Source organism: Delphinapterus leucas, chromosome 2 (genome assembly GCF_059928025.1).
Source record: "Delphinapterus leucas isolate spDelLeu-1000000601 "Yukka" chromosome 2, BTC_Dleu_Yukka2, whole genome shotgun sequence".
NCBI lineage: Eukaryota > Metazoa > Chordata > Mammalia > Artiodactyla > Monodontidae > Delphinapterus > Delphinapterus leucas.
Window position 1 is genome coordinate 70,136,324 of NC_143130.1, and position 24,913 is coordinate 70,161,236.

At 34.3% G+C, this 24,913-nt stretch overlaps 1 protein-coding gene across 3 annotated transcripts in view; it reads right to left on the reverse strand.

Annotated features, from left to right (window-relative positions):
- Positions 1-24,913, reverse strand: part of PIAS1 (protein inhibitor of activated STAT 1) — a 121,345-nt gene that overhangs the window by 71,288 nt on the left and 25,144 nt on the right. For all 3 annotated transcript variants that reach the window (XM_022579873.2, XM_022579870.2, XM_089907069.1), the window contains exon 2: positions 23,245-23,689. In XM_022579873.2, coding sequence (XP_022435581.1) covers positions 23,245-23,689 — 445 coding nt within the window. The remainder of the gene's footprint in view (positions 1-23,244; positions 23,690-24,913) is intronic.

Consider the following 24,913-nt stretch of genomic DNA (forward strand, 5'->3'; position numbering starts at 1 on the left):
CATCATTTTTAGCCTTGATGGGGGGAAAGGGGAGTGCAAATACTTTAATATCTCTAATGTACACATTCTCATTTCTTTCTCCTATTCTTTTGAACTTTGGGTGCAAATGAATGCACTCTGTCTCTTACACACAGATATTCTTGTATGCAAATGTATGTATATTCAAACTAGAGTATTTAAAAAAAATCGAACGGAAAAATAAGTATCACCTTTAACTGAATCAGTATCTAAACTGTAGTTTGCCATATAGCAGAAAAAGTATGCTTTGCAATGACCTTCAGTTGAAGAACTGAATTAGACTGATAATTATCATTTTTTAAAGGGCAAAATGTTTAACTGTGTGAGGTGGTTTCTTAGGTATCAAAAAAAAATTAAGTGTCTATCCTCTAATTTTATATATTAATAGAAAATCTAATATATGTAGGACAATAAGAGATACAACAAACTACTATCATTAAGAACTATAATTTCATTTTGTAAAAGTTAAAACACATTTCAGAAGTTACTTTAAAAGCATAATGGGGGTAAAAGTAGAGGTGAAATGCTAGATTGGGGAGCAAAGAAGAAGTAAGCTGCAGACAGAAAGACTGATATAGATTACTCATTAGGTAGTAAAAGCTCCAGCATTTTAATTCTCGTCACACTAAGTTAAATGTCATTCTCCAGTCTTCTGATTTAGCAAATCCAGATCTTACGGTGGGAAGGTGAGAATTAACATGAAAAAAATCATCACACATATGAATACAATTTTGGCTTTAAATTGACTCAAAAGCACACCAAAATCTACACAAGCATAAGCAAGTTATACACAAACACATAAATACACACATATGACCTTATTTACTTTATCTAAAAATAACCATGGGGGACTTCGCTTGTGGCACTGTGGTTAAGAATCCACTTGCTAATGCAGGGAACACAGGTTTGATCCCTGGTCCGGGAAGATCCCACATGCTGTGGAGCAACTAAGCTCGTGTGCCACAACTACTGAGCCTGCGCTCTAGAGCCCACGAGGCACAACTACTGAGTCCACATGCCACAACTACTGAAGCCCACACGCCTAGAGCCTGTGCTCCACAACAAGAGAAGCCACCGCAACAAGAAGCCCGTGCACCGCAACAAAGAGTAGCCCCTGCTTGTCACAACTAGAGAAAGCCCACGCGCAGCAACAAAGACCCAACACAGCCAAAAATAAAAATCATTTAAAAAAATTTTTAAAAATTAAAATAAAAATAAATAAATAAAAGTAACCATGGGATGAATTCTAAAGAAATTTCAGCCTTAAGCAGAAATACAAGTTACAGCATCAAGGCTATCTGTTAAAGAATAATGTATTATTTCTATTAAAAAGGAAGTTAACAATTCACATCTTAGGTGAACTTGAAAATATGAATTTCCTAATCTGCTTAATGGATAAAGCTATAATTTAACATGTTAAATATTGTTATGACTCCACTCTTTTGGTTGAGTTTTAACTAAATTCACAATATATTCATCAGATTTTCTAATCCCCACTCAACCTACTTTGATTTGAAAGACTGCTTGTTAGCTTCTGGATTCTATAGAGACCTCTCAAAATAATCTGAAATAAACCACTAAAGTGAATGTCTGTTTCTCCATTTGACAGCAATTCTTTCATAACCATAACTATTGAATCTATTAAGATTTCTACTCTTATCATGCAATGAGGGAAAATGCTTCTTCTGTCAATGACTCTCACGTAAGCTTTAATTGTTAATATAAACTTTGAGGAAACAGCCATCAACATATTTCTGATAAAATAAATCAATGAATAAATTAACGAGGGGAAAGGAGAGGCAAGACACATTGATTACACTGAAAAATTAACAATGTTGGTAAGAAAATTTAGGTTTAAATGTGTTTGGTAAACTTTAACTAGTAACTACTTAAGGAAACAAAGATGGCAGAACAAAGACCAAATATAACAATGACAACATAAAAATGAGAATATATTACATTTTTAGATTGAGTTTTTTTAAAAGCCAGCTAAATGCTTGCTATGCATAAGAGCAAAAACTGCCACAGTGAGATGCCACTTCATACCCACTAGGTTCCCTATAATCAAAAAGAGAGTAACAAGTGCTAGCAAGGATGTGGAGAAACAGGAACCCTCGTGTATCACTGGTGAGAATGTAAAATGGTACAACTGCTTTGGAAAACACTCTGGCAGTTCTTCGAAGTTTAGACAGTCACCATAAGACCCAGCAATTCTGCTCCAAGATATATAACCAAGAGAACTGAAAATGCATATCCATACCAAAACATGTATACGAATATTCATAAGCATTATTCATAATACCGAAAAAGTGGAAACAACCCAAATGTTCATCAGCTGATGAATGGACTTTATAAATGTGGTATACCCATACAATGGAGTATTATTTTGCCATAAAAAGGAATGAAGTACTGATACACGCTATAACATGAATAAACCTTGAAAACATTATCCAAAATAGGCAAATCCATAAAGACAGAAACTGCATTAGTAGTTCCAGGGGCTGGGGAGCTGGGACTGGAAAGTGACTGATAATGAGTACAGGGTCTCTTTTTGGGGTGATGAAAATGTTCTAACATTGACAGTGGTGATGGTTGCACGACTCTATGAATATACTGAAACCAATGAATTGTACCCTTTAAAAGAGTAAATTTTATAGTATGTAAATTATATATCAATAAAGCTGTTATTTAAAACACAGAGAACATCCTAAAATAAAATGCCACAAGAGGTTGAAAAAAACAAAGAACACAGCTTTTATCAGGCAAATGCTAACAATAAGGAAGCTTAAAAAAGAATTATAACACAAAACAAGGTAACTTTTTTTTTTTTTTTTTGTGGTACGCGGGCCTCTCACTGTTGTGGCCTCTCCCGTTGCGGAGCACAGGCTCCGGACGCGTAGGCTCAGCGGCCAAGGCTCATGGGCCCAGCCGCTCCGCAGCATGTGGGATCTTCCCAGACCGGGGCATGAACCCATGTCCCCTGCATCGGCAGGTGGACTCTCAACCACTGCGCCACCAGGGAAGCCCAAAACAAGGTAACTTTATGAGGAAAAGTCTGAAAGCAGGTGGGAAAAAAAAATCAGTTTATCTTGAGACTTTCACCCTAAGGTTAAAAACAAAGGATGGTAATTCTCACCACCAGTATTCAACACTCTGTTGGAATCCCAACCAGTTAAATATAAGATAATGGCATAGAAAATGGTAAAAGAAATAAAACTATCCCTATTTCCAGATGACATTGTAATCTACGTAGAAAATTCCAAAAAATTTACAAAAGTCTTCCTAGAACTAAGAAATGAGTTCATCAAGGTCACAAGATACAAAATCAATAACAAAAAAAAATCAACTGTACCTGTATATACTAACAAACACATGAAAATCAAAATTTAAAATACAATAACATCTGTAATCACTCGAGAGTGAAATACTTACGTATAGCTCTAATAAACATGTGCAAGACTTGCATACTGAAAACTACAAAATGCTGATGAACAAAATAAAAGAAAAACTAAATGGAAAGATATACCATGTTCATATATTGGAAGACTCAACAGAAAAACTTTTTTTTTTTAACATCTTTATTGGAGTATAATTGCTTTACAGTGGTGTGTTAGTTTCTGCTTTATAACAAAGTGAATCAGCTATACAAATACATATATCCCTATATCTCTTTCCTCTTGCATCTCCCTCCCACCCTCCCTATCCCACCCCTCTAGGTGGTCACAAAGCACCGAGCTAGAAAAACTATTAATTATCCCTAAACTGATTTGGGGGTTTAATTCAATTCCTATCAAAATCTCAGTAGGTTTTTTTTGGTAGAGATAGACAAGATAATGTTAAAATTTGTATGGAAAGGCAAAGAAACTAGAATAGCTAAAATAATTTTTAAACAAAAGAATAAATAAAGTTAGAGAAATTACTCTACCCAATTTTACAACATTATATAGCTAGTAACCAAGATCTTGTGATATAAGTGGGAGACAGACTACAGATTAGTGGAACAGAACAAAGGACCCAGAAAAAGACCCATACAAATAAGGACAACTAATTTTTGACAAAGGTGAAAAAGCAATTCAATGGAGGAAGGATAGCCTTTTTAAACAAATGGTACTGCAGTAGTCAGACACCTATAAATAAACCTGAACCTAAACCTCACCTTATATAAATAAGGTAACAACAAGTGGGTCATAGATTTAAATGTAAAACATAAAAATATAAACCTTTTAGAAAAAAACATAGGAGAAAATCTTTCAGATCTAGGGTTGGGCAAAGAGTTCTTAGACTTGACATCAAAAGCACAATCTATAAAAGAAAAAAATATTTAATTTTGCTTTGCAGAAGACCCCATTAAGAGAATTAAAAAAAAAAAACTACAAAATTGGAGAAAATATTTGCAAACCACATACCCAACAAAGGACTAGTATCTAGCATATATAAAGAACTCTGAAAGCTCAACAGTAAAACACAAAATAACAAAAACGAAAACCCAAATACTCCAGTTAGAAAATGGACAAAAGTTATGAAGAGGAAATTTACCAAAGAAGATATTCAGATGCCAAATAAGCAAATAAAATGATGCTCAATATTATTAGCCATTAAGGCAATGCAAATTAAAACCATGAGATATCACTGCACATCTATCAGAATGGCTAAAATCAAAAATAATAATAATACCAAATGCTAGCAAGGATGCAGAGAAACTGGATCACTTATACATGGCCAGCAGAAATGCAAAATGGTATAGTTATTGTAGAAAATAATTGTGCAGTTCCTTTTAAAAATGAACTTACCATATGGCTCAGCAATTGAACGCTTGGGCATTATCTCAGAGAAAGGAAAAGTTATTTCCACACAGAAACTTGTATATGAATGGTCATAGCAACTTTATGCATAACAGCCAAACACTGAAAACTATCTAAATGTCCTTCAGTGCATAAAATGGCTAATAAACAGTATATCATACAATGGAATACATCCCAGCAATAAAAAAGAACTACTGATAAACACAAAAACTTGGATAAACCTCACAGAAATTATGCTAGTGAAAAAAGCCAAACTTCAGAGGATACAAGGCATGACTTTTTTTTTTTAATATAACATTGCTGAAATAATTTAGAGACAGAGAACTGATTAGTGGTTGTCAGGGATTAGGAACAGGGCAGGAGGGTAAGTGAGGCTATGAAAGGGTAGCAAGAGGTGGTCTTGTGGAGTTAGTAAATTGATTGTGGTGGTGGTCACATGAAGCTACCATGTGATAAAATTGCAGAGAGGTATACACACACAAAGAGTGCATAAGTAACTGATATAATTTGAATAAGCCCTGTGAATTGTACCAATGTTAATTTTCTGGTTATGATATTGCACTAAAGTTAGAAAAAATGCTAACAATGGGGAGGCTGGGTGAAGGGTATACGGGATGATCCTTACTGAAGACTTCTTCGCAACTCCCTATGAATCTATAATTATTTCAAAAATCAGATGTTTTTTAAAAAAGAAACACAATCTATACCCTGGAAGAAAATATTTCCAAATCATGTATCTAAGGACTAGTATCTAGAATATATGCTGCAACTCTTAAAATTCAACACTATAAAAACAAACATTGCAATTTAAAAATGTGAAAGACATCCACAGATATTTCAGCAGGGAGGCTACAGAGACAGCAAACACATCATTAGCCATTAGGGAAATGCAAACTAGAACACAAGGAGATATCATTACATACCTATTTAAACATCTAAAATAAAAAGCGACAATAACAAATATGCTTGCAAGGATGCAGAAAAACTGGGTCTCTCATACACTGCCAGTAGAAATGTAAAATGGCATAGACACTGGAAAACCGTTTGGTGTTTTCTCAAAAAACTGAACACACACTTACACTTACGACTCAGAAATCTCACTATTGGGCATGTATCCAGAAAAAAAGGAAACTTATGTCCGTACAAAAACCTGTACATGAAAAAGAAAAAAAGAAACAAAACCCCTGCACATGAGTGCTTATAACAATATTATTTGTGATAAACAAAAACTGGAAAATACTAAAGCACCCTTCAACAGGTGAAAAGGTAGAGAAACTGTGACACATGCATACCATGAAATACTACTTCGCAATAAAAAGGAATGGAATGCAAATTTCCAACACCAATCATAAATAAAGTCAAAAGATATCACACTAGAAAAAACAGCTGCAATTTATATCATGAAAGTACTAAATTCCTTAATTCTACAAATCAGAGAAAAAAGTCTTATAAACCAATTTTTAAATGGGCAAAGTTCACAAACAAAACAATTCAAAGAAAAAGAAATACAACCATCTCAAACAAACTTCACCATCACTCTTAAGAGAAATGCAAGTAAACACTATAATGAGTTACAAATATTCACCTAATAATTTGAAATGATCAAAAAGTTTAATAACACAGCATTGCTGAGGCATAAGGAAAAAAACTCTCTCAACATAGCTGCTAGGATTATGAATTCGCACAAACCTTCTCTGGAGGGAAATTTGGCAACATCTATCAAAATTTTAAACACACATTCTACTTCTAGGAATTTATCTTATAAAAACATTGGATATATTTAGACATGTGCCTAGGAATATATATCACAGGACAATCTCTGTAATGCAGTTTTAATAGCAGGAAACTATCTAAATGTCAATCAACAGGAGAATATTTAATAAAGCACACTCCAATCAACTACATACTAAGTAGATGCTAAAAAAAGAATGAGGCAAATATGAGGATGAAAACTTTCTGGAATGACATAGAAGGAACTGAAAACAACACCTCCGGTTGAAATAAAAGTAGGAGAGGGACTTCCTTTTCACTATAAACTCTTGTAACTTTTGACTTTTGTATTAAGTAAAAATGTATTAAAATGCATAAATTAAATATAATAATCACATGTTAGTGCAGAATATATAAACAGATCAGGAGAACAGAATAAGGTCTGGAAGAATATTCATTCAAAATAAGTTTTGGAGAAAATAAGAGCCTTACTCTCATATAAATAAAAATAAAATCAAGAACTGATGCAAAAAAACCCATAAATGTCAAATAGAAAATGTAGGCACTTGCAATTTACTCATCTAGACACTGGATAGGTCATCAAAAATCAGAAGACAAAATCCATAAGTCACACTGTTTAATATAGGAAAAGCGATCAATATAATAAAGAACAAAAACCACAGAGACATCTCAACAGAGAAAAAGCATTTAAACAAATTCCAGCATACTTTCATGATTTTTAAAAATTCAAAAAAAAGAATATCTATGAAAAAAATTCCACAGCTAACGTCATACTCAATGGTAAAAGACTAGATGCCTTCCCTCTAAAGAGCAAGATTAAGAATGTCGACTCTTCAAATTCAATAGCACATGGAAAGGATTATACACCATGACCTAGTGGGGTTTATCATGAAATGCTAGGATTAAAATATGACAATTAATCAATGTAAAATACCACATTAAAAGAACAGAAAAAAAAAACAAAACACGTGACCATCTCATTTGATGCAGAAAATGCACCTGACAAAATTCAATACCCTTTCATGATAAAAATACTCAATAAACTAAAACTAGAAGGAAACTATCTCAACATAATTAAGACCATATACGAAAAACCCATAGCTAACGTCATACTGAATGGTAAAAGACTGAAAGCTTTTCCTCTGAGATCAGGAACAAAGTAACTTTCTATTCAACACATCATACTGTAAGTCCTAGCCAGAGCACTTAGGTAAGAAAAAGAAATAAAACGAGGTAAAATTATCTCTGTTCACAGACGACATAACATATATGTAGAAAACCGTAAAGATTCCACAAAAAACTAGTAAACAAATTCAGGAATGTTGCAGAACACAAAATTAACACTCAAAAATCAGTTGCATTTCTATACACTAACAATGACCAATCTGAAAAGGAAATTAAGAAAATAATCCGATTTTCTATTATAGCATCAAAAAGGATAAAATACTTAGGAATAAACTTAACCAAGGAGCAAAAGACTTAACATGCTGAAAATTACAAAGCATTGCTGAAAGAAACTAACACAAATAAATGGAAACACATCCAGTGCTCACGGATGGGAAGACTTAATATTGTTAAAAAATGTTCATATTACCCAAAGTGATCTGCAGATTCAATATAAGCCATATCAAAATCCCAATAGCATTTTCTGCAGAAATCGAAAAAATTCATCTGGAATTGAAAGGGACTCCGAGCAGCCAAACAATCTTGGAAAAAAAAAAGTCAGAGGTCTCATATTTCCTGATATCAAAACACATAACAAAGCTATAGTAATCAAAACAATAAGGTACAAAAACAAACAAAAAACAATGTGGTACTGACATAAAGATACATAAATCAAGGGAACAGAAAAGAGCCCAGAAATAAACCACTGCACATAGGGTCAAATGGTCTTTACAAGGGTACTAACACTACACAATGGGGAAAGACTAGTCTCTTCAACAAATTGTGTTAGAGAATCTGGATATCCACACACAAAATAACAAGGTTGGACCATTCCTTTACAGCATACATAAAAATTAACTCAAAATGAATTAAAGACCTGGAACTATAAAACTTCTCGAAATAAGTATAGGGGAGACACTTCATGATACTGCATTTGGTAATGATTTCTTAGATATGACACCAAAAGCACAGGCAACAAAAGCAAAAACAGACACTTGAGGCTACATCAAACTTAAAAACATATTCACATAAATGGAAACAACAGAGTGAAAAGGCAATCTATGGAATGGCAGAAAATATTTAGAAATCATATCTGATCGGTGTTTTCTTTGTTCGTTTTAATTAATTTATTTTTGGCTGTGTTGGGTCTTCATTCCTGCACGCAGGCTTTCTCTAGTTGCGGCGAGTGGGGGCTACTCTTTGTTGCGGCGTGTGGGCTTCTCATTGAAGTGGCTTCTCTTGTTGTGAAGCACGGACTCTAGGCGTGGGGGCTTCAGTAGTTGTGGCACGCAGGCTCAGTAGTTGTGGCACACGGGCTTAGTTGCTCCACAGCATGTGGAATCTTCCCGGACCAGGGCTCGAACCCGTGTCCCCTGCATTGGCAGGCGGATTCTTAACCACTGCGCCACCAGGGAAGCCCTATGTCTGCGTCTTTAAGATAAAAAAGTTCTAGAGGTCTGTTGCACAATATGAATATACTTAACACTACTGAAATGTACACTTAAAAATGGTTAAAAGAGAAATATTTTTACCACAACTTAAAAAAACTTTTAAGGAAATCAGACATATCCCACTAAAAATAATTATATACCAACCTGCAAAAGAACGAAGTACTGATGCATGCTGTAACATGGGTGAACCTTAAAAACATTATGCAAGTGAAAGCCAGTCACAACAAGGCCATATATTATATGATTTCATTAATATGAAATAGCCAGAATAGGCAAATCCATAGAGACAGAAAGACAATTAATGGTTTTCAGGGGCTGGGAGGAGGGGCAAATGGGAGTGACTGCTAATCAGCATGGTGTTTCTTTTGGGGGTGATGAAATTTTTTTCATTAAATAGTAGTGATGGGTACACAACTCCATGAATATACTAAAAACCATTGAATTGTATGCTTTAACAGGGTGAAGCTGTTACTTGAAAAATCCGAACACCATAAAAGTAATAACAGAGTTGACAGCTAAACTTTTTTCAACTTCTGTGTAATGAAAGATATTAGAAATTACATAATAAGATCTGTAACAGACCAAGATAAAATATTTACAACACATAATAGAGGGCTGGCTAATATGCAATACATACAAAGTACAAACCAATAAAAAAAAGCAATATAGAGACTAGAAAAATGAGCAAAGAATATAAACAAGCAATTCATGGATGACAAATGGTTAATAATCATTAAAATGTTTGGCTTCAGCAGTAAGCAAAAATATATAAATTAAAACAAGATGGTTTTCATTTTATCAGTTTATAAAAATTATTTAAAGTATTGATAAAACTGTGGATAATAGGCACTTTCATAACAATGTTGTTGGTCGGAGTGTAAACTCTTTTGGGGGGCAGGGGATGAAATTTGATAGCAAATTAGAAGTATGCATATCCTTTGACCTAGCAAAATTATTTTAAATTTTTAAAAAATAGTCACATAATTACAAAACTATATACTCATATATAAGGATGTTTGCTGGAAGAGGAGCAAAAAATAGAAACAACCCATACGTTCATGGAAAGGAGAAAACTTAAGTTTACGACTATACTATGATACATTCTGTAGGAGTTCAAAGAAATAACATGATCTACGTGAGAAAGTTTTTATAATGTACTATGATGTTAAATACAATTCAGAAGATCTGGAGTGTGGAAAATCTCTATTTTTTATAAGCACCCTCAGTAATTCTGACTCAACTACTCCACAAGACAAAAATGTTAAATTCACGCTCCCTGGTAAATATAATCTCTTTAATTTTTATCCTTAGGTTATGCCTTTTAGTTTACTTTCCCTTGTGTTTTCTAAGATGAACTATGTATGTTTGACTCCTCTACTAGATCATGAACTCCTTGAATAACCATGTCTTATTTTTTCTCAGAAACCAGAATGATGCTTGGCACAAAAAGGAACTTAATAAATATTAGTTAAACGAATAAATTTTTTAAAAATCAAAAATATTATACTTTTGTATCTATATTGTCTAAAACATTGGGAGGAATGGATGGAGAAGACTGTACTTTCATGACCATGGGTATTTACATAAAAATGAAAACATGCTTTATTATGATCTTTGTTCTTTTGGAACGTTTTACAGTGGCTTGATCCATATGGAAGGGATAAAAATGAGCAAAAAAAAAGAACTAAAGAAAAAATAACCAATAAAATAATTCTCTATAACTTCATTTTATATTTCTCTTTTATTTATGTAATTTTAGAAGAACTTTAAACTTTTTACTTATAATTTTTTCCCTATTGTTTTTGAGGAGTCTTAGAATCTTCATCTTATTTTTAAGGTCTCTTTATATCTTATGAAATACCATAAATTGGGCTTCCCTGGTGGTGCAGTGGTTGAGAGTCCGCCTGCCGATGCAGGGGACATGGGTTCGTGCCCCGATCCGGGAGGATTCCACATGCCGTGGAGCAGCTAGGCCCGTGAGCCATGGCCACTGAGCCTGAGCGTCCGGAGCCTGTGCTCCGCAACGGGAGAGGCCACAGCAGTGAGAGGCCCGCGTACCGCAAAAAAAAACCAAAAAACAAATTATTTTCTTTAAGGCAAACAAGGTTTTGCTCCCCACAAATATCAGAAAATCAGGGAGATTTTGAGATTAACTACACATACTTGTCATTTCAACAGAATGAATTTAGCAAACACCTGAAATCTACACTGGGTTGAAAAAAGCTTAATTCCTCTTAAAGATACTTAGGTATTGAGTTATGAAGGGTCTATAATTTTAACACCTTAAAAAAAAATTCTAGGACTTCACTGGTGGTGCAATGGTGCCTGCCAATGCAGGGGACACGGGTTCAAGCCCTGGTCCGGGAAGATCCCACATGCTGTGGAGCAACTAAGCCCATGCATCACAACTACTGAGCCTGCACTCTAGAGCCCGCAAGCCACAACTACTGAAGCCCGCGTGCCTAGAGCCATGCTCTGCAACAAGAGAAGTCGCCACAATGAGAAGCCCGCTCGCCGCAACTAGAGAAAGCCCACTCACTGCAACGAAGACCCAACGCAGCCAAACAATAAATAAATAAATTTATTTTTTAAAAAAATTCTAGTGACCAAGATCTAGAGGTGCTAAATCAGAATTCCTCACATGCACTGTGAATTTCACACAGGTCCAAACTGATCTATTGAAATAAATCTCCATTTACAGTATGTACTGGTAAAAATTATCATGTAAAATTAAAATGTCAAACCCTCTTTCAATGTATGTATGAAATACAAAAGACCTTCAGTAGTTCCCCATACAGTAAATTTCAACACAGTGATCCCACCTGTAGATCCAATGAATTCTACTGGAAAAAAAAAAAAAGACTTCACTAAATAAAAATGAGAGCAAAAGATGTTATAAAATTGCAAAATTATTTTAAAGAACAATTTTTAAAATACTTTATTTTTAATATATTATGTTATACAGGAGCATTGGCTTTGGAAGCAAACTTACTTATTTTCAAATCCTGACACCTTCCCCGCATCTCTGTGAATTACCTTCTTCAGATCTCAGCTACTACCACTTTCATAAAATTTAGGCTATTGGTCTAACCGTCCAAAGCTGTCTGGAGGCTTAAGTGAGATAACAGATATAAAACTCCTAGCTTAATGCTTATCAGAGTAGATAATAACTTTTAGTTGTGTATCTAATTTCTCTCCTCACGTATTAAAGACTTTATAATAATTTTAACTGATCCTTAAAATATTCTCTATAGTAAATATATCAGTTTAATTAAATGTTATTCTATAATTGGATATTTAAGTTATTTCTAATTTTTATACTGGAAATAATGGTGCAATGAATATTCTTAGGCTTTGAGTTTCCAAAGGTGGAACTAATAGATCAAAAAGTATTTTTAAACTCTTGCTGCATATTGCCAAAATGTACTCTCAAAGAGCTGTATTATAGTTTATATTGCTACCAGCAATGAACATAACATTTGAACACATCTCACGGATACTGTATAGAAATTCACATATATTTTAATGTAAGCTATAGACAAGATTTAAAACCTCATTATTGACTTAACTTTGAATTTTGGTTAAGAACTAGTGAAGTTCAGTGTCTTTTCATGTTTCCTAGCTGCACTTCCCCTTTAATAATTTACATTTTCATACACTGTCCAATAGAGTCTTAGTATCCTACCCCATATTGATTTGTGAGTTCTTTCCTTCAGTCTTATATTTGATTCAAATATTTTTATTCGGTATTTACTTTGACACTTGGGCTTTAAAAAAAAAAACTGATGCATAGGGGTTTGACATTTTTATGTAATCAACTCCATCATTTCCTTCTGAGGTTTCTTAAATTGTATGTAAACATGAACTGCTAATTTTACATTTAAACTTTACATGGAGAGGTGGCGAAAAGAAACACAAAATGCCACGAGTACTTATAGCTAAGTGATTTTCCCCTCTAATTCATATCTTATGTAATAAAATAATTTTTAAATTAATAAAATTTAAGAGCAGAAATAAAATTTTCAAAACTACAGCACCAAATTAACAACGAAACAGAATTCTAAAAACTGCAGAGAACATGTAGAGGTGGTAAATTGAATTTGTTTTGTTAAAATAATTCAGCCTTTTTATTTTTACCTACCTTAAAGTGATTTAATTCTAATAATACATTCAACATCCAGCTTCTTTTAAACTGCAAAATCAAATCCCCATCTTTGGCATATCTAAGGCTTATTTACATTTTAGTGTTAATAAGTTTAGCAAGAGTAGTGCCAAAAAACTAGAATGACTAATTGCCACTCAAAACCATTGGGGTCATCTGCAAGCACTGTCAATACCGAAATAGTAAGGCTCAAGAAAGGGAATGGCGGTCCAGTGGTTACGACTCTGCAATTCTGCTGCAGGGAGCATGGGTTCGATCCCTGGTCAGGAAACTAAGATCCCATATGCCACAAGGCGGCCACAAAAAAAAAAAAAAGAGAGAGAGAAAAGGGAATGGCTTAAAATTACCCTCCGATCACCCAGATATCTAACAACAAAACTTCTGTTTTAAAAAAAGCAAAGAAGGGGCTTCCCTGGTGGTGCAGTGGTTGAGAATCTGCCTGCCAGTGCAAGGGACATGGGTTCGAGCCCTGGTCTGGGACGATCCCACATGCCGTGGAGCAACGAGGCCCGTGAGCCACAACTACTGAGCCTGCGCATCTGGAGCCTGTGCTCCGCAGCAAGAGAGGCCCGGGCACCGCGATGAAGAGTGGCACCCGCTCGCCGCAACTACAGAAAGCCCCCGCACAGAAACGAAGACCCAACACAGCCAAAAATAAATAAATAAATTTATTAAAAAAGAAAAAAAGCAAAGAAACAGAATGCCAAAAATGGGTTCTCCCTTTGTTGTACCATCCTACCTGTACCACCATTACCACAACCGAGTCCTCCAGCTGGCTGGTCTGCAGCTTGTATGGTAACTCAACTTGTGCTGGTAAGACTGGACCAAAGTGGTGTAGGATTCATTGGCAAATTCTGAAATGCTACATTTCAAGCACTATATATACTACATGTTTGATCTCTAAATTTCATCCCAATAAAGTCTTATATGTTGGATTTCTCTGTAAAACTACTTGCTTGCTTCTGAACCTAAATGGCTGGCTCATTAATCTCACAATTAAAATTTTTAATGTCATATTTACAATTATACACAAGGATTCTTTACTGATTCTGATCATTAAGATTCCTTCCCAACAACAACAAAGTCCATCATTCTAGTTCCCAAGATAACAATCAAGAACACAAAGATGCATTTATTAAAAACACAATAGATGGCTTCAGCCTTCTGGGCCACTTATACAAACGATAATAAAAATATTAAATTAAATTCACCAGATAAAAAGACAGATTATCTACAACGGGATGTAGATTTAGAAGTAAATTTTAGATTTTGTTTTGAAAGTCAGAAATCAGTGCTGCTCTCCAAAAAAAAATTGCAGAGGAAGGAGCACTTCCAAATTCATTCCATGAGGCCACCATCACCCTGATACCAAAATCAGACAAAGATACCACAAAAAAAGAAAATTACAGGCCAGTATCACTGATGGACACAGATGGAAAGAGCCTCAACAAAATACTAGCAAACCGAATCCAGCAATACATTAAAAGGATTATACACCATGATCAAGCGGCATTTATCCCAGGGATGCAAGGATTTTTCAATATCTGCAAATCCATCAGTGTGATACACCACATTAACAAATTGAAGAAGAAAAGCCATATGATCATCTCAATAGACGCAGAAAAAGCTTCTGATAAAATTCAACATCCATTTATGATAAACACACTCCAGAAATTGGGCATAGAGGGAACATACCTCAACATACTAAAAGCCATATATGACAAACCCACAGCTAACATCATACTCAATGGGGAAAAGCTGAAAACATTTCCTCTAAGATCAGGAACAAGACAAGGATGTCCACTCTCACCACTTTTATTCAACATAATTTTGGAAGTCCTAGCCCAGCAATCAAAGAAAAAGAAGAAATAAAAAGAATTCAAAGTGGAAAAGAAGAAGTAAAACTGTCATTGTTTGCAGATGACATGATACTATACATAGAAAATCCTAAAGACGCTACCAGAAAACTACTAGAGCTCATCAATGAATCCGGTGAAGCTGCAGGCTACAAAATCAATACACAGAAATCTGTTGCATTTCTATACACGAACAACGAAAGGTCAGAAAGAGAAATTAAGGAAACAATCCCATTTACCATTGCATCAAAAGAATAAAATACCTAGTAATAAACCTACCTACGGAGGCAAAAGACCTGTACTCCGAAAACTGTAAGATGTTGATGAAAGACACTGAAAATGACACAAATGGAAAGATATACCATGTTCTTGGACTGGAAAAACCAATACTGTCAAAATGACTATTACTACCCAATGCAATCTACAGATTCAACGCAATTCCTATCAAATTACCAATTGCATTTTTCACATAACTAGAACAAAAAATTTTATAATTTGTATGGAAACACAAAAGACCCCAAATAGCAAAAGCCATCCTGAGAAATAAAAACGAAGCTGGATCAGGCTCCCTGACATCACACTATACTACAAACTGCAGTAATCAAAACAGTATGGTACTGGCACAAAAACAGAAATACAGATCAATGGAACAGAACAGAAAGTCCAGAAATAAATCCACACACACAGTCAATTAATCCACAACAAAGGAGGCAAGAATATACAATGCAGAAAAGACAGTCTCTTCGATAAGTGGTACTGGAAACACTGGACAGCTACATGTAAAAGAATGAAATTACAATATTCTCTAAAACCATACACAAAAATAAACTCAAAATGGATTAAAGACCTAAATGCAAGACCTGATACTATAAAACTCCTAGAGGAAAACATAGGCAGAACACTCTCTGACATAAATTACAGCAATATCTTTTTGGATCCGTCTCCTAGAGTAATGGAAATAAAAATAAACAAATGGGACCTAATCAAACTTACCAGCTTTTGCACAGCAAAGGAAACCATAAACAAAACAAGACAGGCTTCCCTGGTGGTGCAGTGGTTGAGAATCCGCCTGCCAATGCAGGGGACACGGGTTCGAGCCCTAGTCCGGGGGGGATCCCACCTTTGTTGCCACGGAGCAACAAAGCCCATGCGCCACAACTACTGAGCCTGCACTCTAGAACCCGTGAGCCACAACTACTGGAGCCTGTGCACCTGGAGCCTGTGCTCCGCAACAAGAGAAGCCATCCCACTGAGAAGCCTATGCACCGCAACAAAGAGCAGCCCCTGCTCACCGCAACTAGAGAGACCCCACGTGCAGCAATGAAGACCCAACGCAGCCAAAAATAAAATAAATGAATTTTAAAAAGGCGATCTACAGAATGGGAGAAAATATCTGCAAACGATGCGACTGACAAGGGATTAATCTCTGAAATATAAAAACAGCTCATACAGCTCAACAGCAAAAAAAAAACAAACAACCCAATCAAAAAATGGGCAGAAGACCTAAAAAGACATTTCTCCAAAAAAGACAAACAGATGGCCAGGAGGCACATGAAAAGATGCTCAGTATCGCTAATTATTAGAGAAATGCAAATCAAAACTACAATGAGGTATCACCTCACATTGGTCAGAATGGCCATCATCAAAAAATCTACAAATAATAAATGCTGGAGAGAGTGTGGAGAAAAAGGAAGTTTCCTTCACTGTTGGTGGGAATGTAAATTGATATAGCCGCTATGGAGAACAGCAAGGAGGTTCCTTAAAAAACTAATAATAGAGCTACCATATTATCCAGCAATCCCACTCCTGGGCATATATCTGGAGAAAACCATAATTCAAAAAGATAAATGCACCCCAATGTTCATTGCAGCACTGTTTACAATAGCCAAAAACGGCTAGCAACCTAACTGTCCATCAAGAGATGAATGGATAAAGAAGATGTGGTAAATATATACAATGGAGTATTACTCAGCCATAAAAGAGAATGAAATAATGCCATTTGCAACAACATGGATGGACCTAGAGATTATCATACTAAGTGAAGTAAGCCAGACAGAGGAAGACAAATATCATATGATATCACTTACATGAGGAATCTAAAAAAAAGGATACAAATGAACTTATCTACAAAACAGAAATGGACTCTCAAACATAGAAAACAAACTAATGGTTGCCAAGGGGAGGAGGGGAGAGGGATAAATTAGGAGTCTGGGATTAAAATATACACACTACTATACATAAAATAGATAACTAACAAGGACGTACTGTATAGCGCAGGGAACTATACTCAGTATCTTGTAATAACATATAATTGAAAAGAATGTAAAAAAAGAATATATATATATTTATATATATGTGTGTATAACTAAATCACTTTACTATGTACCTGAAACTAACACAACACTGTAAATCAACTATATGTCAATAAAAATTTTAAAAATAAAGATAAATAAAATAGCAATTTATAATACTTAATGGACACTAGTTTATGCCCATACTGTTGTATACAACAACAAGTGTAATTAAAATGCACAAGCAATAAATTAGTCAAATTAGCCAAAGTTTAAAATAAATAAATAAATTCTCTCTACATCTCTTAAAAAAGAAAAGAAAAGAAACCAGTGCTGCCAAATTAGAAAGAAAAGTTCCTAGGGAAGAAACCTGCCTACAGAAAAAAATAGTGCTTTTGATTTCCTAAAATTCAAGTACAGAAGAGCACAGCTTGTGTTGAATTGTTAGAAGGCAAATCTTCTAAAAGCAGAGTAGAGTAAATCATAAAACCTCTGAATGCCCTTCCCAATACTTATCAGAGTCTGTGTCCTTGAATTTGCATCACCTGATCTTTAGGCACTGGCTATTAGGCATGTGGAGGAAGGCAAACTCAATTATAAAAAATGAGAAGAGAAGGAAACTGTGAAATCTAATCCAATGCCAGTCGAGCCCTTGGCAGAAAACACTGGTAACCAATGTTATTAAGATGTAGCAGAAACCTTACCCACACTGCACAAAACAAGATGGATCGTTTTAACTATTTAGGAGTGCTGAAGCATCTGCTGCCTTGTTTCCTAAGGCAAAAAACCAAGTGCATATATAAAAAACATATATATATTAATTCAAATCTTTTCTATAAATTATTCATACATCTTCCCAAGCCTAAAATAATTATAATTTTCTATATACAAATGTTCTACTTTAAAAAGGAAACAGACTGACCTAGCTTTCTAAAATACTGAAAATATAAACCCTATACACCTAGGATGTTGGACATCCCTAGGTACCAATACACCGTCCTACATCAAATTAAATTATAACTACTTGTAACAGAACTCAGGAAAATCAAATATGTAACCCAGAGAAGAGATATTTGTGGTGTTTAACGGAAAAGATTGTTTGACAAACATTAAAACTTAAATAGAAACCATCTTCCAAGACGTAAAAAAAGAGGGAGGGAGGGATAAATTGCGAGACTGGGATTGACATATATACATTACTATATATAAAATAGATAAGAACCTACTGTATAGCACAGGGAACTCTACTCAATACTCTGTAATGACCTATATGGGCAAAGGATCTAAAAAAGAGCGGATATATGTATAACTGATTCACTTTGCTGTACAGCAGAAACTAACACAACATTTTAAATCAACTATACTCCAATAAAAGTTAATCTTAAAAAAGACTTAAAAGAAAGACAAAAAATATAAGTGACTTGTTTCATGACAAACTGAAGAATGACATCCATATGACCAATAAAATGTCACAGTGTTTCAGATTCTTCAGTATGTAGCATCCAAATACTTTGCAAAAAACATTAAAACAGACTTTATTGTATGTAAATAAATTGGAGAGCTAATAATTGTTTACCGTGGTTACCACATAAGAGGTTCATAGCTCTGTATATTATGGGAATATACAGATGAATGCAGCAGAGCTGATTTTGAGGAACTAACAACAACAAAATGTTATTAAGAGCATGCAGGAAAGTGAAATTGATTTGGATGGGGGAAGAACAGACAGATATAAGGGGGGCATCTTAGAAAGATTAATGGAAAAGGTTTTTAAAAGCATTTGAAATGGGACTCATAGAACAAACAGGATTTTAATACTGACAGACAAAAATACACAGTAAATCAAGCATTTTACTTTACAACCACCTTTACTTCATCTCCCAATTAATGAAAAGAATTCCCTTTAATGTGTGTTCCAAAATGAATAAAGACCTTAAAGTTACTTATTGTTAAAGAAATAATAACAAGATGATTATAAAAATGGATAAGAATTATCTAATAAAACGGGGGAATACCAAAACTATTGTTTTGATTTTAGTTAGAAACATGAACCACGCATACAAACTTTCAGCTTACACTAGAACACCTTAAACTCTGTTTAAATCTACTGCTTACAGATAAAATGGAAGGGAGAAAATGAAAAATTAAATTTAACCATCACATTCTGGACTCAAGTGATTAAGTGTGATGAACTAGCTAAGTACAGGTCCAAACTAAACTCTTAAGAGCTTGTAATGATTTTAAATGTATTCAATATGTATACTAAGAAAGAGAATGCTGAAAACCATTTAATTTTTCAGAGAATATTGTTTTCCTAAACTTAAAACACACAATCTACTGGCGAAAGTAATCCCTTAGAAAACTGAATTCCATGATGCAGTAGTCATTTCATTTAATGAAGTACAGAGATAGTCTTTTAACAATGTTAAAAATCTTATAGATTCCTTTTTTCAATTTTTTTTTTTTTCACTTAACAGGGCCTTAAAATATGTTCATCCTCAACTCTTGCAGATTACTCAGAATCTTTTTTAAAATTCTCTGAGTATTTCCATCCCCTGAATAGTTACTGAATCAATAAACTTCCACAAATTACTTTCTGGTGATCTTTTTATGCATAACCAAAATATTTGCTTTTATTTTAGTTCTATGATAACAATGAGAAATTAGAAATCTATTTACATACCACCAAGCAATTCCATACCACCTATTAATTTTGTGTTTATATCACAAACAATGGATTTATTCATGAAAACTGGTGTTCTATAAAGTTGCCACAAACAATGAGTTAGTGAATACTGAACCACTGCTCCTAGGAGAAACACAGGGTTAGGTTCCTGCAAGCCTCTGAGCACAACATTTTCATCAACTGATCAATACCTAACCTTGTTTTATGTGTGCTTCTGTTCAAAGACACCTTATTTGATATATATTGATGATTCATTCACACTAAGCTCATTGCCAACAGCACTGTAACTCAAGCCTGAACAAAACTGATCTAATACATGTATTTTCTCCATAATGCACATCACAGCCTTTGTGCATACAGGAACACTAGATAAAACTTAAGCACTATGCTTGGGGGCCATTTTAAACAATGCAATCACCAACAAAAAGCACAGAAATGCAAAAAATGTGGCATTAAGTAGAGTGCAAAGCAGACATTTGTTTACAATATGACAGCAGAAAACATGAAAGCAAGAACCACTTAGTTCAACCACAGGTGGGAAAGCACACATGAGCCAACTCAAATTCTTTGCAGCTCTGTGCGTGTCTATAAATGGCTATGAAACTGTTGTGAGTAGTGATTTTGAATTTACTGAGATAGCAGGCATTCATCCACTAGCATGTGCAAATAATGAGGCTTGACAATACAAAGAAAGTCCAATTAAATAAATCTTACGGGAAATATTTTAGTACTTCAACCCGTCAATTTTGTAAATGCAAGGGTTTACTTAATGGTTATCAAGAATGGGCAAAACTTTATGACATTGCTCTTAAACTACTACACAAAAATACCCCATTGAAGCATTCTATAAATTTTCAGATGAAGAGTAAAGACAGAAAAATTATTTAAAATCTACTGACTATTCTTTAAAAACAGTCAGTAGGGAGAAAATACTATAGAAAGATAGCAAAAACTATCTGCAGCTTTAACAACACAAGTTCTTATGAACTACCTGCCTCTCATATCTTTTTAGGGAAAACCCAGATGTTTGCCCACTACTATTACACACTAAAAAGTTCATAAGGATAAAGTACCCTGAAGTATTAAAACAATAAGGTATAAATTATGATATATTAAGTTAAACTGCAAAGGCATAAAAAGACAGTGTAGACAATTAGAAATGAACACATAACATATATAGTTAAGCAAAGTACCTCAGTAAAATAAAAATAATTTTAAATGCTCAATTTTTATTTATTAATATTTAAAATATTATCCAATATAACCAGAATGTATGTCCAGTTTGCATTTCTACTTTTCATATCAAAATTTAGATACGTATGTAAACATCACCCATTCACACTGGTACTTGAAATTTATATTAGTGAAACTGAAAACAAGAAGATATGTTAATTACTAAGACCCAAAGAAAATTTGAGAGCTGGGAATCAAATCAAATAAAAGCCACCAACATTTTTTTCCTTTCAAATTTCAGATGATGTTCACTATAGCATGTTTTTGGCAGCGAAAAACTAGAAAATACGTCTTTTAATAGGGACTTATTTAGAACATAAAATAATACACAGTCTTTAATAAGAAATGAGCTCATATATATATACACACACATGCTCACACATGTACACATAGACACTATATATACGTGTGTGTATATATAGCCTTCAATTAAAAATGGGAAAGACAGACAAGAAGAAATGTCTATATTAGTAAGGCAAAAGAGGGGGTAGGGGCAAGTCACAGAACACTGTGTATTGATACAATATAATTCCTTCTTAAAAACAAGAAACATAACTTGCTTATATATGCATATATACTGAACTGCTAACAAGAAGGGACTTTGGCACTTTCGTTTTTTATAATGAGCATGTATAAGTTTTAAAAGCTTACAGTAGGTTCTCAGCAAGTGTTAAGTTTTCTTATTAATGGCTATTTAAAAAATAAAGTCGTGAAAAAATTCATGTTGTTTGAAAATGACTCCTATAATCTTAATTTATTCAGTTATTCTGCTAAAAATAATTTAAAACAAACATTTCCCAGTTCAAAGAATTTCTGTAAATGTTCTCAAAATTCAACACTCACCAATCCCCCAAACTGAAAAGCTTACTGATTTGTAACAGGGGTTGGCAAACTTTTTCTGTAAAAGCCAGACAGTAAATATTTTAGGTTTTGCAGACATACATGGTCTCTGTTGCATATTCTTCTCTGTTTTTGTTTTATTTTACAACTCTTTAGGAATATTAAAAAAAAATATATCTTAGCTCAGATCCACCAAAACAGGCTGCAGGCTGGATTTCCCTTGCCAGCCATAGTTTGCCAACCACTGATTTATAACAACAAACCAGCATCTGGAAGTCTGATATTTTAAATATATTACACCAAAGGTAGCAGAGATCCCAACAGGGTCAATTTTCTTCTACCTTAAATAAAGTAAGGTAGCATTATAGCAATTAAAATTTCAAGTTGATTAATACATCGAATTCTATTAATAGGCTAGGCACTTATCAAATGATGGGAAAACATAGTACATGAAATTTCAAGTGTTTATTAGTATTATATAATCATGTGTGCACCTGCAAGGTACACATATCCACTTGAAAAAGTCAACTGAAATTAAAATACTACACATCAAAGCTCAACTCTCCTTTTATAAAAATTTAAACCATTTACTCATTTAAATAATCAAAAATAGTCATTTGTTTTAGATGTCATCAACCCTTGAAAATTAAAAACTGAATTCAGAGACTGATTTTAATTACTGGGTTTTAATTTTAATTTTGTAAGGGTTATTATAAAATAGTAATCAACAATCTAAAATATTACACTTTAAAAACGTTTATATTCTTGGAAAGTTTTTAACATTTTCTGTGTCAGCAACCATCACGGAAGACTTGAATATGCTTTTTTCCTGTCTAAAAGACAGCTTTTATATATTTGATTTGTCTAAAATTGAAAGATCCTTTTTACCATCTGGATCCTACCACCAAATATAAATTTTATTATGAATAATAATCTGGGTCAAATTCAAACTCAAAAATGAAAATGTATCCTCCAAAAGCAACCAAATAATCATTACAGAATAATCTTACCTAGACTGGTGGGTTTTATCAGTTCATCCAGTAAATCATAAAATGGTAATTTTTGAAGTTTTATATCCGGATGGACTGGGTGAAGAGCTGATGTAAGATGTGGGAGTTCCAGTTCATGTTTAGGTCCCAGAAGAGAAACAGGGAGTAACGGTGATGATGCAGGGTGACCATCATAAGTGAGTTGTGGAATGGTAGATGGAGACAAAGTTGCTGGCATAGGACTTGAATGTACGCTGGAGATGGACAAGTCCGCAGGCGTCATGATTTTCTGGGGGAACCTCCGCCTATAGAGTTCTTTAATTTTCATTTGTACAGCAGGACTGCAGCCAGCCTTTAGCAAATGCAGGGCTTTTGTGAGAAGTTCGTGTTTGCGTCCGTGCTTGTTTCTCCCAGCGTAGCCCAACAGTACTTGGAGTTCAGAAACTCTAAGGCTCATAACCATTTGCTTAGAGACAAAACAAAATGTAAAACATTAGTATTCCAATAATATAAGTTACAACATTAAACGATACTTTATTATAACACTTTATCCTTATGCTTTGTTTACAAAGGTCAGTTCATTTACAGTCAATTCCAGTTATTTCAAACTTAAAATCTAATCATTTGATATAACCAAAGAAATTTAAAATTAATATTCATAAATTCACTAACTTCTACCTAGGGTTATGAAAGATGTAAAATAAGTATACATCAGGTAGAACCACATCTCACCTATTCCATTGTTATAGTGAAATTTTCAGGTATTTATCAAGCACTTACTAAGTCTCCAGGAGAGTACTGAGTGCTGTGTGGACAGCAAAAGGTAATGAGTCCTCAAGAACATTTGTTTTCTTAGGGGAAAATTATATAAGTATATGTGAAACATATAAACAGTCCACCTCAAGCACCAGATGTAGGCAGGATACAAATAACATTATGTTACATTCTATACTGACTTTGGGATTTGGATTTATAGGGCTTAAACTATACCTTTTTTGACCTATTATATACCAGATACATTTGATATTTTCATATGGGTTGTCATTAAATCTTTACAACTCCACAAGGTGTTACCCTTCCTGCTTTACATGTGAAGAAACTAGTTAGGAAAGGTTAAACAACTTACCTAAGGCCACATAGCTACTAAGTATCAATGAGGATTCAAACCCAGTTATGTATAATTCTAAAGCCCATGCATGATCTTTCCACTACCATTAGGAAAAGGATGACACTGGAAACATATTATTGACACTCTATTGGCAAAGCCAGGCTAAAAAGTCCAGGAATTGGGAATTTCCTGGCAGTCCAATGGTTCGGACTCTGTGCTTTCACTGCCAAGGGCCTGGGCTCGATCCCTCATCGGGGAACTAAGATCCCACAAGCCACGCGGCAAAAAAGTCCAGGAATTCAATCCACATGCCATAATGCATAAGGCTGAAGTAAAGAAATCTATTTAACTTTAACTCTGCGTTCCCAAACTTATTTCTCCTTTCTCCCCAACTACTAAGAGACTACCAACAGGAAATACCCACACCAATTCTCCTATTTTAAAGTTGAGGAAAATGAAATCCAAAGGGAAGACAAGATCATACAGCTATTAACAGAAGAATCCTGACTTTACCACCACTGACAGGGAGGTGTCAGGATGAAAGACACATGTAAGGTTACCATTTACTCTCTATTTGCACAA